The following is a 19,854-nucleotide window of genomic DNA, read 5'->3' as shown; positions in this document are numbered from 1 at the left end:
AGAGACCAAAAGAAAGGATACTGCAGTAATTCACTTAACAAATGTAGCAAAAAAAGTTTTAAAATGGGGCAAAATTAATTTAACAAATGTTTCACTTAGCAACATAAATTCTGGGCTCAATTGTGGCTGTAAGGACTACCTGTAGTTTTAAACTTCTGGGAGTTGTTCTTGGAATTTGGAAGTATGTAAACATTGTTTCACTGTCCTGTTGAAGACAGAAGATAAACTAAGTAGAGCTTATTGTTAATTCTTATAACTGCAGTGCAGAGATGTGATGTACATTTTTAAAATATGTCCTGATGATGTTTCCTTCATCTCATCCTCAGTTTGCCATAAAGTCAGCTTTAGGTGATATTTCATGTTCAAGTTTTAATGTTGAACTTTTTCTCTTCTCCCAAAATATTTTTAGCTGTGAATATGACTAAGACAAAAACTGTGTTGATAAAGCTAGCAGGGCTGCAATCGGTGACACATGGAATGCTGTGGCATGCTTATCATTACCCACATCACATTTTGGATCAGCTGTATTATCTGAGTAGTTTCCAAAGCAGCCCCATACAGAGGACATGTAGACGACCATTTGAGAGATGATGTTTAGGCTATCAGTGTCTGAAGGGTTTCTCCCTAACCTGAAGAAGGTTCTGAGGATGTTGGGAGGCAGCCTCCAAGCAGTCGTTTTTCTCCCTGGATTTTTTGTCTTTGATAGCACTTTGTTTCCCAAGTTTCTTTCATGCCCACCTCTGTTTTTCAAAAACTGAACTCTTTCCAAGCTTTCAATAAGATGGACAACAGCAGACCTCTGCTGTTTTAGTTAGGGAAGAAAAGGATAGATCAGTGGTGGCGAACCTATGGCACACGTGCCAGAGGCGGCACTCGGAGCCCTCTCTGTGGGCACACGTGCCATTGCCCCAGGCTTGCCTCCTCCCATGACTCCTTCCTCACCAGCAGCTCCCCTGGAGGAGAGTCACCCCCGAGCGTGGCCCACACAGAGCAGCGCAGCCAAAGACATGGCAGCCAGGCAGCATAAACAAGACTCTGCCCTCACATCCCATCACGCAGTTGATGCTGCGGGGTGCGGGCAGAGGGCATGACCGCAATGGTGCTGCAGGGCTGCCTGGGCGATCTGCAGTGGGCCCTGGAGGTGGTGGTGAGTGGCCCTGCGGGCAGGCGGGGTGGGGGCAGGGCAGGGGGTGGAGCAGGGGCAGGGCCAGTTTTTGGGCACTCGGTCTCTAAAAGGTTTGCCATCACTGGGATAGATAGATAGATAGATAGATAGATAGATAGATAGATAGATAGATAGATAGATAGATAGACAGACAGACAGACAGACAGACAGACAGACAATGAGTTACTTACACACACATACATACACATACATACTTTTAAAATGTCAGTATTAAGAAGAAGTATGTCACCTACATGATCAATCCTATCTTCTTATGCCATTGAGACAATTTATATTTGGTACAAGCAACCTGATCTTTTAAATGTTTGCACAGACTTTTTTCAGATATTAATTAGCTACTGTGGTTCGTTAATCATGAGTTATTGATTCAAAGGTCAATAGTATGCTTTAAAATGATTGGCCCCTGAATAGCTGTACCCTTCTGGCAGCGCACAATGTGAGAATCAGTAATAAATCACTTACACGAACCACGATTAACCCAAGAGGTCAACCTAGCATACTAGTTTCTTCAGTTAAATCCTCACAGTTTTACAACCATTATCCATTTAGGGTTGAAAACCAGCCTCATTAACCATGTTTCCTGGTTAAGCTTGTAGAGCCACACAGCTGAGGTCCAACGGGGGTGCGAAAGCAGAATTAAAAATGTTTATCCTGGTGAAAAGTCACTTCTAAAGGCATACACATAAAACAAAGAGTCTTATGCATGATAGTGTCATTCTATCTCCGACAAAAACTTGCTTAATTTGATTATTCCATATTTTTTTTTAGTTTATTGATGCTAGCCCTATAAAACTAAGTGCCCTTTTGAGTGCCACTTCTATCAACCTCGCCAGTTGGCGGGGGAACTCTGGGAGTTGAAGTCCTCGCTTCTTAAAACCGGTCTAGACTTTGAACTTCAGATTGCGCCTTAAGTGGACCACGCCTTCCTTAGCTCCACCTAGCCCCGCTGTAACCATGGCAGTCAAGAAACATCCCCCCCCCACACCCTTTTAAGCGGAAATGACTCTTCAGGCACTTCCCGCGATCCCCGGTTGACGTGTCTGCCGAAGCCGGAAGTAGCCGGGGGGGGGGCTCGGACGTGGAGCTGTGGGGTTTTGTTTTGTTTTGGCTTCCTCTCAGTCCTAGTTTGGGTCGCCATGGCGGTCGCGCGGCTGTTGCTGCTTTCCACAGTCCACGTGGTTCTTCCGCCCTTCATCTTCCCTTTCTACCTGCCTGGCCTGGCCCCCGTTAACTTCTGCGAGAAGTCGGATAAGGTCTCGGACTGCAAGGTCTGTGCCTGAGCGGGAGCGGGTCGGGTCGGGAGGGGGCTGGGAGAGTCGGGAGGGTCAGGGGAACGGCTATCTTTCCTTCCCAAGTTCTCTGCCTCTGGGGCGGTTGCTGGTGATAATTAAAGGTCTCGGGTCGAGTCGGCTTTGCGATTGGCTACCTTCCTTGGCCATGATCCTGAAGTGCTTTTTAGTCCTGGGTTGTTTTTTTCAATCACACATTGTCTGCTAAGATCTGTTGGTCTGCCATCCAAATCAAATCTCAGGCTATTTAGCTTCTTTTCCTTCTCCTTCTGCCAAAGTCGACTAAGGGCTATTTATTGCCTGTTTGCAAAAACCAAAAGTTAAAACACCCCCCTTCATTGCCTTCTTGAATGGGTCATCTAATTTTCTCTAATGCCAAAGTGAGTTGCTATTGCTTTTTCTGGTTTGGTTGGGCTTTTGACCTTCCTGACCTTGGCCATCAACCTGGCACTTGAGTGTCTAGAGTTCTTTAGAATTCAAATAGTTGAAGAGGAAGTTTTAAACATTTTTTTTAAATGTTTATTATCCAGTCTAATTCATATTTTGCCAACATGAAGCCAGACACAAGGGAGTAGCCATCCCACAGTCTTTGCAATTTGAATGGGCAGATGGGCTTTAAAGAGAAAAAAGAAATCTGCTTTTGATTTTAGGCTGATGTCTCAAACACAAATGTAGCTCACCTGTTCTCTGATCTCCCTGTAATTGGCACTTGTCATTATCTTGAGAATTGATCCACAATAAGGTGTTTCTGAATTTTCCTCCTCTTTTACCCACAACAGCAACCCTGTTTGTGAAGTGGGTTGGGCTGAAAGATAGTGACTGGCCCAAAGTCATCCAGCTGGCTAATTTGAACTTTTGTTGATAAAATATTGTTTCAGTACAATAAAATATATAAGAAGCTATTTAAATACAAGTTTTCTGTTTCTCTGGTCTGTTACTTAAATGATTAATCCTACTATATTTCTTCCTATAGGCTACATGCATTAAAAGTTGTAACCTTCTGTCCCAACTTCCTGATCTGTTCTAGGAACTGTTAGCATCCACATGTATCAGATGTAGGAAATAGGGTTATCCTAAAGAGAGCAAAAAATTCCTATTACCAACTAGATCCATTTGCTACTGGAAAATAGCATTCAATAAAAGCAAATTTACCTGAGATTTCAGTTCTAAATTAAGTACTAATATTCAAAATACTTTTAATTACATTGTCTATAGCTAAGAAAATTAATATGGGTTAAATTAATTATATCTAATAATGTGTTCTTGCTTTTTGCAGTCTGCGATAGAACTATTTGTAAATAGACTGGATTCTGTGGAATCAGTCCTTCCTTATGAATATACTGCGTAAGTATATTAAATCTTATTCCTAATTTGATTTGTAACACTGAACTACTTTATGAATGCTTTGCTAAGCTAAAAAAGGAATGGCTATCTCAATTCAGCTATGGTGGAAAATTACTTTTGCCCTTTCTAAACATGGGACAACATTTTGTTCCATAATATATATGTCATAATGTATATCTAATAAAGGTTATTTTAGTTGTGATCTATTGTATTTTAGAATCTGATAACTAAAAATGTTCAAATTGCTAACCTAATTAATTCTAAATAAGAGTATTTATTAGAGTTCCTGCTCATCTTAATACACAAATACAATTCTTTTGGAAAATATAATCAACTTTGTTCCCCAAGTATAAACATTAAAAATGGAAAAATTATGAGATCTTACACAAGAATGCAGATCTGATAACATATGACACTCATGATATTTTGGGTTATTTTTACTTTAAAAAGCTTAAAACATTTTTCTTTTTGTCTTAGTATTTTCTGAGCAAAGGTCGTCATTTAGGATAATGTATCTGCCAGGACGCTTGATGATGTTACATTGGTTGGTTAGGAGATTGTGTGTCATCAAATTGTTGTTATGTGGTTGATTCTTAGCAACCACATAAATAGATCTTCTCCATGACAAACATTTCTAATCTGGTCCTTCAAGTCTTCCAGTGGTGCACCCCCTGCCAGTCCATCTATCAAGCTGCCAACCATCTTTTTCTCTTCTATCTTTTCCAAAATTAGATCCTTTTCCAGAGAACTAGGACTTTATATAATGTGTCTGAAATATAATAAGTTAAGCTTGATATTTCTTAAATGAAAATTTTGGGTTGATTTATTCAGTGATCGATTTGTTTATTTTTTGCCTGTACATGGTGTTCTCACCAACACCAAAGTTCAAAAGTATCAAAACTTTTTCTATTCTGTTTCTTTTAAATCCAGCTTTTACTTCAATACAGGCTTTCCTCGAGTTACCAATGTAATGGAGCCTGCCCATTCCATTCGTTACTTGAAAATTCATGGGAGTGAATCTGTACCTCGAAAATTCATGGGAGTGAATCTGTACCTCGAAGGAGATCACTTTCTGCTTTCCCCCAAGCATTTGCTAATTGAATGCATGGGCGAATGCATGGTTCGTTAAGTACACATGAGGTATCTCAGGGTGGGGAAGGCCATGGACGACTTAGTGATGGAACAGGCCCCCAAGGCTCCCTGATCCACTAAGATATCTCATGCTTCCCCCTCCCTTCCTGCTGCACATGATTCACCTTGCAAAAATCCTCTCTGCCATGGTTTCTTTCCCTTTAAGGGAGAGGAGAGTTGGCTTGGAAATGCTTTTTGTGCCAACAGTGGAAGCTCCTGGGTGCTGTAATATCATGTGAGTTCAAAAGAGATCATGGCCCCCAGAACCTTTCATTCTTGGGGGGGGGAGTGTTTGCTTCATTTGCTTGCCTATGGGACAAAGCATGGAAGGTGCAGGAACCAATGCTGTCCATGGCTCACGTGCGCTGCTTGCTCGCATGCGCTGGCCTTAGTTTGAGGGCAGCAATGAAGCCTTCAACTGAGCTGGGAGGCATCGTGGGGTGAGTCCCCTTGTACCTGCGTCCAAGCTGCTGGCGGTGTCAGCCAACTGAGCAGCCAAAATCTCCCCACCCAGCTACCGAGTCACTCAGCCTGCCCAACCTACTCCTTGCCTGACTGGCTGATAACATAAATCCTGACCATTCTTCTCCTTCTTGTCCTTCTAGCTGTTCTGTCCAAAAGGAAAAAAGCAGAGGCGCAGAGCAGGATTGTTCTCAAGAACACATGGGTGCTCTGCTCACTCATGTGCGCCGGCCTTATTGAGAGCAATCCTGCTCTGCGCCTCCAGTTTCTTCCACTCGGAGCAGAGAAACCCAAGCTGCTGCAACACTTTTTATCTAAACGGAGACCTGACAGAGATTGGAAGCTCCGTATAACTGCCGATGTGGTGCTTCAGAAACAGAGAGGAATGCTCCATTTCTGAAACGCCTCATTGGCAGTCACACAGAGCTTCTAATCTCTGTCAGGTCTCTGTTCAGATAAAAAGTGTTTCAGTGCCTATGGGAATATTCAAAACGCAGCAATTCATTCTGTTTCCAAGCATTGTATTTGCTCACAGACAGAGTTCCCCATCTCCCCAAGATCTCCACTCAGATAAAAAATGTTTGAGCGCCTATGGGACCCTTGGAAACGCAGTGATTCACTGCGTTTCCAACCCTGCCTAGGCACTCAAATACCTTTTATCTGAACAGAGACTTGGGGAGATGGGAAGCTCTGTCTGTGAGCAAATGGGATGGTTGAAAACGCAGTGAATCATTCTGTTTTCACATGATGCATTTGCACACAGATGGAGCTCCTAGTCTCCCCAAGGTCTCCGTTTGGATAAAAAGTATTCCGGTGATAGAAAGGATTTGGGGGGGGGGCAAGGGACAGGCACAGAGTTTGCTCCAAAAATGATAGTTTCTGGGGTCTGTGATATCGCAAGAGTTCAGGTACCCATTCTCTGCAAAAGAGGATGGGTGCCTGAACTTGCACGATATTATGGCATCCAGGTGTTTCCATTGACTCTCCTCTCCCTCAAAGGCAGAAATTGTGGCAAAGAGGAGACAGATCTTCTCAAGGTGAATCTGGTGCAACAGGAAGGGAGGGGGATAGGGTGAATGTTGCAGAGTCTCTGCATTCGTAACTCGGGGATTATCTGTAGAGTATAAGAGGGAATGCCGTTAGTGCTTTGTAGTGGCGCTCAACACAGGGCATGGAGAATATAACCACACTAGTCTTGAAGACTTGACCGCTCTGACATTAGTAGAAAATTGCAATGCCAGATGGAATAGTCTAAATACCTAATAGCGAAATTGCATTTTTATTTTCTAAGGCCATTTTTGGTTGATGTGCAAAATATATTTTAAGCAATTGATTCACCCTCGTTCAAACCGGAAGATACTTAAATTTTGCCCCAATTTTCAAGCTAAGAAGTTCTCTAACGTTAGCTTGGTGTACTGTCCTGCCATTTACTGTATTTGGAAGATAGATATAAGAAAATAACCTATACCTCCTAACTGTGCCCATGCAACACAAGCACTATAAAGTCCACTGCCCAATGTCTTACGCATTTATTAAATTTGTATGGATATCCATTTCACAAAAAGCAACTCAGGGCAGTGTCAATAATCCAACAAATCAATACATATATAAATGTAAAATCAGTATAAAATATAAAAATACATATTAAAAGATAAATATTATAAAAATAAATATGTAAACCCTATGGAAAAAGAGCATAAGAACAGCTACCTCGGCAATGGAGCCATCTAAGCATGCCTCCAGTTCCCTGGGCCCCCAGGCCTGAGAACATAATCATATAGGATTTATAAAGAGGATACTGATTCTTTCTGCATGCAGTTTCTTCCATCTGACTAGTTGGACTCTGTTTCTTTGAAAGTCGCCAACTTTTGTTATACTACTACCAAAATAAATTGGGAACTGACACTCCTTGACTACTGTCATTCACAGACTGAAAGATATAAACAAATGGATAATAAGAGATTCTATTGCTATATGCATACCGGTAGTAACTGAAGGATTTACACTTTCTCCTTGACTATAGGCAATAGTTTTAAATTCAGACGTTTGGTGACATCAGTATATTTTCCCAGGTGCCATTTTTTTAGCTTTTGTTACCGTATAGTTTTAAATGATATGATTTTAGTTTTATGATATCACCTTTGGTATTAAGATTATGTTAAAATATTTATATACATTAATCATAAATTCATGTATAGGATGTCACCTAAGATGATATTCTCTGATATGTTATTTTCTTTTATTTCTTGTTTGCTCGACTGCCTCTGTTTTATTTGGGTCATTGACCAAAATAAAGGTTTGACTTTCTGACTGGTTCTTGTTGGTGAGATACATCAAAATAAAACGGTTCCAAAATATGATTGAAAGTGTTAATTTCTGAAAACTGATAAGTTATTTAAAATTAATTTTAAAAAATAGCCTGGACCTTTGGTAAAAAGTGGTGCACAGAGGCTCTTCAAATGAAATATTTTAACCCGTACTGAGATGTTGGAATTTTATAAATCTGTATTCTTCCATAGATTTGATTTTTGTCAAGCAGAGGGAGGAAAACGACCTTCTGAAAACCTTGGTCAAGTATTGTTTGGTGAGAGGATTGAAGTATCTCCCTACAAGGTATAATCCTCATTTGAACAATGAACAAATGTAAAATTGCAAAAGAGAAAGCATGAACCTCACCAAAATGAAAGCTTGGGCAGAGTTGTTGCATGGGAAGAACCAGTATGTAGCCTTCATGGACCAATTTTAGAAACTTGGGACGAACCTGCAGATGCTAGACCTGCTCTGATTTTTTTTTTATTTATTATTATTATTTTTGCTTGCTGCTGCTAGGATTAACAACAGCATTCTAATTTGGTTTGCTGATAATGGCTTCATTTTGCATTTCTCACAGTGCAATTCCTTGATGGAGATATTGTGTGAAAACTAAAATGGCATTGGTGCCTACAGCGGCTCATATCCTGCTTGTTTGATTTTCTGGCAAATGATAGGCAGACAATCTGAAAGCAGCTTTCATTGAACATTAGACTTGCTGATGCCATTTGATTTTCACACACTGCAGTGCTGGTATCAGGTATTGCATTTTGTACAAGTGAAAAAAGTACAGTTATGTGAAAAAGTAAGTACATCCCATGTGTACCGCATGTTGTAAAGATTTTTTTATGTATGTGGACAAATCTGTTATTTTATCTTCAGTCAAATTATATATAAAGCTACAGGTGACATAATTGCACAGAGCAACTATGAAAAATTAATTATATAATAAAACAGAGCTTAGCTGCTGCAAAATGTGTGTTGCAGGACTGACAGTTCAGGCTTCTCCCCCAATGGTATATTTTTTCACATGACTGTAGCTATGCTGGTGAATCCATTTCCATGAGCCATCACTTATCAGCATACTGGACTGTTGTATGCCGTTGGTCAGCCCTGGTACGGTTTATTGCCTGACATGTCTGTTTTTGTTTTTTTAGGCATATAATTTATCTGGGCAGACTCTGCTTTCTGTGATTAGACAGAAGGCGACATGCAGCACAAGCAGATCCGAGGAGAGCTTAAGGTGCTTTCAGGCAATAAAGTGGAAAAGGCCCAAGTTTTAAAAGAACTGAGTTTTTGAGAAAAAAACTTATTTCCATCTTAACAAAGTTGCTTGGCTGCATAAGAATTGTAGATTGGAGTTATATGCTAATTTATTAATTTAGGAACGTTTGGAGGTTATCAGTAGTTTGTCTTCTTGGGTCAACAGCTACCTCCAATTCATCATATTAATTGTGATTAAGTTAGATTGCTTTTTTTAACTGTTCAACTTTAGGCTACAACTGCTGCATTAATTATCACCAGGGTTTAAGAATGCTCTGAAAGAAGCCCCAGGATCCACTCTTACATTTGCAGAAAGTCACTTAGTGTGGAATTAAGTTTTCAACATAATTTAAAATATAATGACTGTTTCTTTTCATTCTGGTATAGTGTTTCTTTCTCATTAAAATGCTACTGACAGATATGGCAGATGCATTATTGTGTTAAGGCTGATCACATAACATTCATGTGATCAACAAGGCCTTTATTGTGCAGACTCTATATCACTGAGTACATTTTTTTCCTAACTCGATGCTTTCTAGATACTTCAAGTAGCCTTTCTGATAGGAATCATAATGCAATGCATCTGGAAGGTTGGGAAAGGATGTGCTAGAATTGCTGTATACAGCTATCCTGATATTTACCTTCTGTTTTTAACATTGATTTTATTATTTGACTTCTGTTTTAGTCTTGATGGGACAGCAGATTTCATTAAATGTCAACTGATATTTGGTACTTATTGGGGCCCTTCAAAAATAGAGAAGCCTATGTATGAAAATGCTCCTCGGGTTTCATTATTGTCATGTGTTTGCAATTCGATCCCCCTGTGTTTGGAAGAATCTACCTATAGAAAAGTGTAACTTAGTTGTTAAACTATAAGCTGAGTCCTTCTGAATTGGAAACCTGATTTCTTTTTCCATATAGATTCAAGAAAGATTTGATTCATATTCTTGTTTAAGAGAAACAAACTGACACAGAACAGGGCTTTTCAACCAGTAATACGGGTACCACCTGTAGTACATTGGCACCTGGCAGGTGGTACGTGACCATCCTAGAAAAGTAGCAGGGGAGGGGAATGAGCTGAATCGGTGGCAGTCCCACACAAGCCTGAGTGAGAGATGGCTGGAGCTGCAGGGCTGTCAGGGCTCAGTGGAAGCGCCAAGATCAGTGCTTCTTCGGGGCTGTCAGGGCTCAGTGGAAGCACCAGGATCAGTGCTTCTTCAGGGCTGTCAGGGCTCAGCGGAAGGCCAGGATCAGCGCCAGGCTCCAGTGGAGCTTGATACTGATCCTGGCGCTTCTGTTGAGCCCAGAAGAAGCGCTGATCAGCTGGAATGTTGCAGCATCTCCAGGGTCTTGTGATTTACATTCAGATGCTTGGCAACTGATTCATATTTATGATATCACAGTGTCCCAGGGTCATGTGAAGTGACCAAAACCTACTGCAACCACCCAGCAGACGGGGGGAATAAAAAACAAACACCCCCCCACCACACCTCCGCTGCCAATCCTCAACAGAAATGCTCACAACAATGAAAACTTCGGGCAGGAGGAAGAGCACTGCCGGGTGGGCAGGCAGGTGTCTTGCTCAGCTTTGGCTTGGGGGGCACTTTTTTCAGTGCCGTTGTAACTTCGAACAGTCACTAAGCCAACTGTTGTAAGTCAAGGATTACCTGTACTTCATCACTTTTTTCCTTTTTTGGGGGGGTCATCAAGTTTTTGACACTTTTCTAGGTGACTGGTGGTACTTGGATATTGCCATATCCTAAAGTGGTACAATGGGTGAAAAGGTTGAAATGCCCTGACATAGAATAATTGGACTACAGCCTTATTTGGTTTAAACTAACAATTACATTAGAAATATGAATTTATACAGAAGAGATAATGCTCCTTTTAGTGAGTGATATCTTGATTACATAAATTGATTCAACAGTAGTATGAATCTGCAGCTAATTAGTATGTTTGTATAAAATTTCTGTCTTAACTGCGCTATAGATTTTAAGATAGAATTCCACATAACCTGAATATTTTTCATTTTTCATAGTTTACCTTTAACCAAAAAGAGACGTGCAAACACGTTTGTACAAAAGAATATGATCTTAATAAACCTGAATATAGGCAAAAATTACAATTTCTGAAAAAGAGTATGCTGTTAAACTATCAGCATCATTGGTGAGTTTACAATTTTAATATATGTGGTTTAAATTTTAGCAGAAATAATTTATGGTAAATGGAAATTAAAATAGAAGCAATGGTCTTTTGATACTAAGTGCTGTGGATTGACACACAACTGTCAATCCACAGTTAAAACCTTACTTAGCTAAAGTAAAAGACTACTATATAAACAGCTCTTATGGCACTTTAAAGAATATTTTTTTATAATGTAAATGTATCAGAAATTCATGCATAATTTTTTCTTTGTTAAGCAGCCGAAAGATTCTTCATTGTTTTTTGGCTACAAAGTCTAATGTGATTAATCCCCTGAGTTATTTAAAATATGCAATTTAATATATTAACAATCAAAATACAAGTAAATAAATATATTATTTGTTCACTCAAACTGCAAACTGCTGGGCTTAGGAGACCCCCCCCCAATGTTTCCTAGTTGGGAATGTTCTCTGTAGAAATTGGTCTGGAGTCCAATTTATAATATTTTCAATAGGAGTCTTTTGTCTTGGACCTTTAAATATTTAAATACTGATATTTAGCTTTAATGTTGTTTCCTGAAGCATTTATCATAATAGTAATTTTATTTTTTTATAGGATTGTGGATAATATGCCGGTAACGTGGTGTTATGAGGTTGAGGACAATCAGAAATTTTGCAATCCTGGATTTCCCATTGGTTGCTATGTTACAAAAGAAGGACATCCCAGAGGTGCCTGTGTTATAAGTGTAAGTTCCTTGAAAGTTCACCTTGAGACAAACCAATCTGTCTACATTTTGAGATCAGAATTTGCAAACATTTGAACTGTGACTAAGTTGCTTATTTTTGTCTCTAATTGAGCAAAAGCTTTATCAAGGCCTTTATTAATATGTTACTTTATTAATGACTTTATTAATATGTTTAAATGGTTGACATTGGACTTATCAATGTAAAGATTGTCCTACATATCTTTTATACAAATAAGCCATACAGTTTTTTATTTCACGTGATTGGTTTTTGTTATGTAAGAAGGCATCTTGTATGCTTTGATTTAATTCTGAGTCCTTACAGATGAGTAGAACAGGATGAGGGTATTCGAAGATAAGATAATAAGAATTATGTTCATCAGTCTGATGATTATTTGTAGCCTGCTAAGATTGCACAATATAACATTGCTGAATTAATTTTCATATTTTACACCTATCCACAGTTAATCTATAAGCAAAATGATTTGGAGAATTTGGGTTTTCAGAGGAAGAAAACGTGTTTTTAAAACATGAGATATAATTCATTTTTACAATTTATTTGGACCCACTTTCAAACAATTATGTTTAGCACCACAATTATCTACTTCATCTACAAAAAATAGACTTTTAAATGTTTCTAGAAATTGTAATACTTTGTATCAAGATATATGCAATTAAATACTGGCAGTTAATTGTACAGATAGTCCTTGCTTAATGTTCACTCATTTAGCAACTGTTCATAGTTATGAAGGTGCTGAACAAGAGCGACTTACGATGGATCCTCATAGTTGTGGATGTTTTGGCATCTCTACAATCATATGATCATATTTCGGGCGCTCAGTAACCAACTCATAATTACAGTGTCACAGTGTCCCACAGTCATGTGGTTGCCATTTGCAATTTTCATTTCTGGCTTCCGACAAGCAGAGTCAGTGGGGAAGCTGGCATGAAGTCACAAAGGGCAATCACATGACTCTCTGGGCTTTGCCTAACAATGGCCACTGGAATTGCCAGAGCTGCTGTTGTAAGTCAGCATGGTTACTCCTTACACCTTTATTACTTGGTGATGGAGTTCCCAGTCCCACTTATCCTTGGTAAGTGAGGATTATCTGTAATTTGAACATTTAAAATTGATTTTATTTGGTACAAGTACTTTGTTTAAAATGTAATTTAGCTTGATTTTTTTATTCTTTAGTAACAGCAAAATGTAGCTCTAGACTTTCCTATTGATAATATACTACACATTTTATGCTCTAATTTATTTTATGCATAAAAAGCAGTACTGACACACAGTACCTGAACAGTTTATGAGCTGAGAGTGAAACTGTGAATTAGAAAGTACCTTATTATTTGAGTTGTAATAGTAAACCATACAGTTAGTTCACATATTGGGCACTGGCTTAATATTGATATAGCTTTAGGCCCTTGTCCTTCCATCTGTGAGTAGGTGTACAGCTGATAGCTAACAAATCATCTGCAGCTTGGATAGCAAACTTAACATGACATCTGAATGTGGGATTGAAGTAAACAAAGCCAGAATCCTGCCTCTCTATTAACAAGAAAGAAAAATTGTGAGTGGGCCTGTTCATAGCACTCACGGCTTAGTGTTGTGAGTTGTGGTAAGCATTGGGCTTGTGTTTTGCCTTCCTCTGAAAGTAGAGAGTTTCTCAGCTTTCCATTGAGCAATCCTCAGGAATAATCCATTATTAAATTATTGGAAAGATGCTAAAAGTACTTAAGAATGATTCTCAGCAAGAAATCCAAACATCTGAATCAGGCCCAGACTGATTGGTAGTATTTCTCCGGTTTATCATCTTAACTGGAAACAGTTAAATGGAAGCTCATTATGGCAGTGTTTACATATAGGATAGCACACAATCAGGAACAGGCCCAGTTTATTCAATTTAAAAATAATATCCATGTTCTAATTTACTTTTTTATTTTTTTCTTTAGTCAGAATTCCATGATTCAGATACTTTCTATATATTCAACCATGTGGATATTAAAATAGTCTACCATGTTGTGGAAAATGAAGCACCAAGGGCGAGACTTGTAGCTGCTAAACTTGAACCAAAAAGGTGAGTATCAAGTTTTATGTTAGAGAACACTAGATTATGTGGGATGCATGAAGCAAATGAGATTTTTGACAGTTAAAGCAAACTAAGGAAACTTAATGTGCCATCTACAGGGAGCTTCTTATAATTTAGCTAGATATCTGAAGTCAAAGAAAATGTGTACATAAACAAAAAATCTAGGACTAATATTTATTGCTTATATTTATACCCAAGTTTTGTCAGAGAATTCGAGGTGACTTAATGGGTGTCCCTCCATTAATTAGATCCCCATCACAACAGTTCTGTGAGGTACAGATATGATTGTGAGAGAGTGACTGGCCCAAAATCTCTTGGGGACTCCATCCATCCATCTGTCCATTCATTCACTCACTCACTCACTCACTCACTCATTCATTCATTCATTCATTCATTTATTCATTCATTTTGTTTTAGCACTGCCTGACTCCAGAGTGGCTCTGGGCAGGCCACAGTAAAATTAACAGAATCAAAAATAATACAGTAAAAACCTCTTTAGCCACATGAGGACTTGAACCTGGTCTCCACTATTCAAATCAACACTTTGATTACTGTGTTACAGTACAAATGAAATACAGTATATATTGGCGAATTCTGTGACTATATCTTTATTCAGCCAAATCCTTAAATATTGTATGATGCCTTTTAAAGAAATGTTCTTAGGGATAAGTAGCCATAATGGATTGAGTAGATTCTTGCATTGTAACGGTGATTCAGCTTGAATGATGATAGTTTTGACTTTGTAGTATGTCCATTCTTTCTTATTTAACTACAAATTTCAGGCTGTTTGAAGTTTTATTTTTCCTGTGCAAATGTATATAAATCCATGGCCAAGACTTCCCATCTGGATCTCTTACTTTCTATGTAGTCATGCTTACTCTTTTCTATCTTTCTTTTGTTGATATAATTAAATTTCCTCTTCATAAATTAGGTTTCAAATATTATAACTACAAAATATTCTACTTTGGGCTTTTATATTAAAATATAGTTAAGATTGAATATGCAAATTTTGATTATACCTATAATTTGTTTCTTTTTTTCTTAGTTTCAGGCACACAACTATGGACAATCCAGACTGCTCAGGACTACCTATGGATTTAAGGAACACTATTAATGATGGAACTATCAAAATTGCTTATACATATTCAGTTAGTTTTGAGGTTGGTATAGATGCATCTTTTCTCTTGTGACAAGAAAATAAAATTATGAGTATGTGGTCACAACATATTTAAGTGAATTAACTCTGCTTAAGCTGTTTATTTATCCAAGGCACCAAGCCACATGGAAAACTGATCAGCTGTGATTTGATGGTTATACTCTGTTGTGGGTGCTCTATTGTTGGAAATTTTCAACAAGAGATTGGGCAATCATTTGTCTAGGATAGCATAAGGTCTTCTGCCTTAGGCAGGGGGTTGGACTAGAATACCTCCCAAGGTCCCTTCCAACCCTGTGATTCTATGTGTACGTCTGTTTAGTCAACAGGCTAATAATAATAATAGAATAGAGTTGAACCTTCCCCTGTCATATTTGGGTCCTCTTTTCACTTTCCCTAAGTGGGGGCAGTGGAGTTGCTGTGGCTGGAACAGCCTCAGATGCTGAAATGGGGAGAAGTACAAGATCGCTCTCATTCATTCTTGGACATCAGAGGTCAAGGCCCACATAGGTTACACTGGAAGAACTCACAAAAAGAAATTGTGGTTACAGTGCTCAATTTAATTATGGTTTTGGTTCAGATAATACACCAGTCTAGCCACATTATGACTTATGAGATAATATATTATATTTTATCCTTGAATTTTGTACACACTCTGTTTCTGTCTGTCTAATTTATATACAGGCAGTTCTTGATTTATGACCCAAAATTGAGCCCAAAATTTCATTGCTAAGTGAGACAGTTGTTAAATGAGTTTTGCCCCATTTTATGGCCTTTTTTGCCATGGTTGTTAAGTGACTCACTTAAGGTGTTAAGTTAGTAACACAGTTGTTAAATGAATCTGGTTTCACCATTGACTTTACTTGCAGAGAAAGTTGCAAAAGGTGATCACATGACTATGGGACACTGCAACCATCATAAATATGAATCAGTTGCCAAGCATCTGAATTTTGATCACATGACCATAGGAATCCTGCAATGGTTATGTGTGAGAAATGGTCATAAATCCTTTTTTTCAATGCTGTTGTAACTTCAAACACTTACTAAACAAATGAATATAAGTCGAGGACTACCTGTAGTTGATTTTATGTGGCCATCAAACTCACAAATTGTGACTTTGATGCTAAAGTCACTAAAATTAGACTAAAATCAAAACCAACCAGCAATGTAAAATCAGTAGAGAAAAATAAGAGGCATAAACATTTTAGCTGTTGCAAGCAGGCTCACCCAGTGTATTGGCTCAATAGCTGGAGGAAAAGCCGTATCTTCAAGGGTGTATAAAAGGCCAATAGGATTAGGACAATCCAAATCTCTGGGATATTCTGCACTGTGACACTTCCTGGGATTCTCCAAGCAAATGGTTTTATACAAAGAGGCCCAGCGCATGCCCATCCAGTCATTTCTCATGGGATGGGCAAAAATAGGTGATACTTAGTTCCACAAATAACCCAGCCCTGTGCCATGAAGGGCTTTATATGTCTAACCAGCACCTTGAATTGCCACTAGAAGCTTTCTCGGGGGCAGGCAGCTCACAAAGTAGTGGTGTGTCTATTAAGTAGTTGCACTGCTCATTCTCAACTACTTGCAGTTTGCAGTGATCTTCAGGAGTAGCCCTGTGTAGTGCACTTTATAGTAGTCAAACTACGGGGTGACCAAGGTATGAATGACCCAAGTAGGATTAGTGCACAAGATGGATTTGTGTAAATAAGGGAGATCTAATGGGAGAAGACACACCTAAAGGGCAGTCAATAGTGAATCTGATTAAATGTCATTCATTCATTTATTCAATTTCTGTGGCTGCCCATCTCAGAAATTAGAAGCATAATCCTACTTTGTGATGATAGGGGCAATAAAACTTCAACATTTTTCTGTCTTTGGGTTCTCAGTCAGTACACCTTGGTATATCCACATTACACCTTTGCTTTGCAAATTGTGCTGCTTCCAATGTACTTCTGGGACAATTTAAGATAACTGGCTGTTACCTATAAAACTCATGGTGCCAGCTTGTCTGTTTAGAAAGTACCATACAAAAATGTCTTTAATGGTTTGGGCCTGTATGAATTCAGACAGAATTTTGAGAGCAACAAAGATTAAAACCTACTAGGACAGGGGTCCATGGACCAGTACCAGGCCACAGCATGCCAGCAATCGGTCCACATAAACAAGGAAAGCCCCATCCATAGGATGCAGGCAGCACACAAAACCATATTCCCTCTCCACGTAACTGGTCCCTTGTGCCCAAAAGGTGGGAACCTCTGCACTAGGAGGTAAAGTTTTTGAAACCCTGAAAAAAATGATTTTCATTTGTTCTTTTGCTATGTCCAATATTTTCTATTTCCACAAAACCCAGAAAACTATTTTTAAAATTTTAAGATGGATGACTTATTTTTTCAGGAAAATAAAGAAATCAGGTGGGCATCCAGATGGGATTACATTTTAGAATCCATGTCCCATACACACATACAGTGGTTCAGGTAAGGCTTACTTTAATTTTATAATTCAAACAATTTTATAGATAGATATAAAAATGAACAATTCTAATAGCAGGTTGCCTTGTTTTGTAGTATAATGAATTCACTGGTGATTGTCCTTTTCCTCTCTGGAATGGTAGCTATGATTATGCTAAGAACTCTGCATAAGGACATTGCAAGATATAACCAAATGGATTCTACAGTGAGTATATAATTGTCCTTCCTTCCTTCCTTCCTTCCTTCCTTCCTTCCTTCCTTCCTTCCTTCCTTCCTTCCTTCCTTCCTTCCTTCCTTCCTTCCTTCTTTCCTAAATTTTAAAGCACCAAGATCTCACATGTTATATTTAATTTATTTTGATAGCTGAAGGACAAAGTGAATGACCACTTGATGAAGTTATCCAAGTGGATGCAGCCACATTTTCTTACAGGGATTACAAAGTGTAATATTAAATCAGATTATGTTTAATCAGATACGGGTATCTGCTTTGGTGTATATGGCTTAAACAAAAGCTTTTTGTTTTTCTACCCCAACCACTAGGAAATTGCTTTACTGTTTCTGTTGAAATTGTTGAAATTTAGTGATCTACTTTCTGAAAACTGCAAAAAAGAGGTTTTAGGGTTAACCACCCTGATAGACTAGATGATATACAATTTCATGTTACATGTTTAATACTTTCTAATTAATAGTTCTAACATAATATGAATGCTTTTTTCTCGGTGAGACTGTTTTATATAAATATATTTGCAATCACATTGTTATTTGGACTATGTCCAATTAACTTTATTGTAGCTCAGTTCAGTTGTATAGAGGCAAATACATTGATTGTATATTAGCTCTTCTCAAATTGCATAAATGCACTTGTTTCACAATAAACTTTAGTAACAGAATTTTGTGTAATATTTAATTTCTAAAGAAAAATAGTAATACAGATTCTTCCATGGGTGTGATTTAGTTTCCATGGACATACACATAGCAGACGTTAATAGAGAATATAGTATTTGTTGCACACATACCTTCAGCTGTGAAAAACCACTGCAGGGTATGTCAGTTGGCAATACCTTTCTTCTCTCTATCTTTTTGTTACTTTTTGTCATAGCTATATTTTTTAAAAATGAAATCGGTCATTTGGTCATGCTTATTAAATAATATCTGAGGGACTTCCGGTTTTTCATCACAGCAAGATGGATGCAGGAAGGCAGGGATCTGCCTTCCGCTCCTGATTTCACCCTGCTGAGGACCCTAAAAAGGCCTAAAGTTGCCCCAAGAGGCGATGAAGAAGGAGGGGTGCCTCGTTGATCACGGAGAGATGGCGGTCTTTCTGTTCGATCTGAGGAAAGCCCTGCAAACCAGCAGGGGAAAGACTGGCTACATTGTAGCTGCTGACAACCGAAGAAGAAAAACACTAATTAGCATCATAAACAGCATGTTTGGAACTGGGTGAGAACATTGATCCTTTCTTTACTATTTTACAACTGAATTTCCTGGGAAAGGCTCCCAAGAAGCTAAAACCTCTGAACGTGAACAGAAGCAGCGTTTTAATTTCTTTTATGGGATACAGAAATACATAATACTGATAAATTTGAGAACTGAGATAATTGTTAAGATTTTCTCTTTGAAAAAAAAAACATTGAGGTAAAATATAAGAAAACAATCCTTTGTCTTAAGATTGGAAAATGGATTTTGAATGACATCTAGTGGTGGATTTGAGTGTAGCACTATAACTAGCTTCCTGGCTGCTTGTGACTCCTAGCTTAATGGAGAACAGCTGGCAAAAAAGGAAAATATTTTGGCATACTTGTCACCAGTGGTGGGATTCAGCTGGTTTGCACCGGTTCAGGAGAACTGGTAGCTAAATTTACCTGAATTTGGAGAAGTGGCTGGCTTCCAGAAGTCCAGTCTAGGCCTCGGAGGCCTGGAGGAGTCCTCCTAGGCCTAGAACAGCCCATCGGAAGTGCATGATGCCACTTCTGGAAGTTTGTTCTAGGCCTTGGAGGCCCAGGCCTGCATCAAATATGAGAATTGATTGTTCAGGTATTTGAATTCCACCATTGCTTATCACTCTGACCTTCGTGGACTATAAACCCTACTGAGCTTGGACCTAATCTCAAGAACTACTGGAAGAGAAAGAAAAAATTTACTTTTGACAGCGTCGGGCTGGGAGAGACTTTTGAGCTGTTTTCAGGGTGGTTGAACATTTTGAACACTTTGAACATTATGGATTACAATCTTGCCTGATCGATAATTCTTGGACCCCTGAGACAAAGGATCACT

At 38.6% G+C, this 19,854-nt stretch overlaps 1 protein-coding gene across 1 annotated transcript in view; it reads left to right on the top strand.

Annotated features, from left to right (window-relative positions):
- Nucleotides 1-2,221: 2,221 nt before the first annotated feature.
- Nucleotides 2,222-19,854, top strand: part of TM9SF2 (transmembrane 9 superfamily member 2) — a 30,998-nt gene continuing 13,365 nt past the window's right edge. The window contains exons 1-9 of the mRNA XM_039337764.1: nucleotides 2,222-2,454; nucleotides 3,752-3,819; nucleotides 7,932-8,025; nucleotides 11,024-11,151; nucleotides 11,743-11,872; nucleotides 13,823-13,947; nucleotides 15,005-15,119; nucleotides 17,507-17,586; nucleotides 17,677-17,785. Coding sequence (XP_039193698.1) covers nucleotides 2,323-2,454; nucleotides 3,752-3,819; nucleotides 7,932-8,025; nucleotides 11,024-11,151; nucleotides 11,743-11,872; nucleotides 13,823-13,947; nucleotides 15,005-15,119; nucleotides 17,507-17,586; nucleotides 17,677-17,785 — 981 coding nt within the window. The 5' untranslated portion in view covers nucleotides 2,222-2,322. The remainder of the gene's footprint in view (nucleotides 2,455-3,751; nucleotides 3,820-7,931; nucleotides 8,026-11,023; nucleotides 11,152-11,742; nucleotides 11,873-13,822; nucleotides 13,948-15,004; nucleotides 15,120-17,506; nucleotides 17,587-17,676; nucleotides 17,786-19,854) is intronic.

This window comes from Crotalus tigris, unplaced genomic scaffold (genome assembly GCF_016545835.1).
Source record: "Crotalus tigris isolate CLP2741 ecotype Arizona unplaced genomic scaffold, ASM1654583v1 scf7180000017685.4511686, whole genome shotgun sequence".
NCBI classification, from domain to species: domain Eukaryota; kingdom Metazoa; phylum Chordata; class Lepidosauria; order Squamata; family Viperidae; genus Crotalus; species Crotalus tigris.
This window is presented reverse-complemented; position numbering and strand designations above follow the sequence as displayed.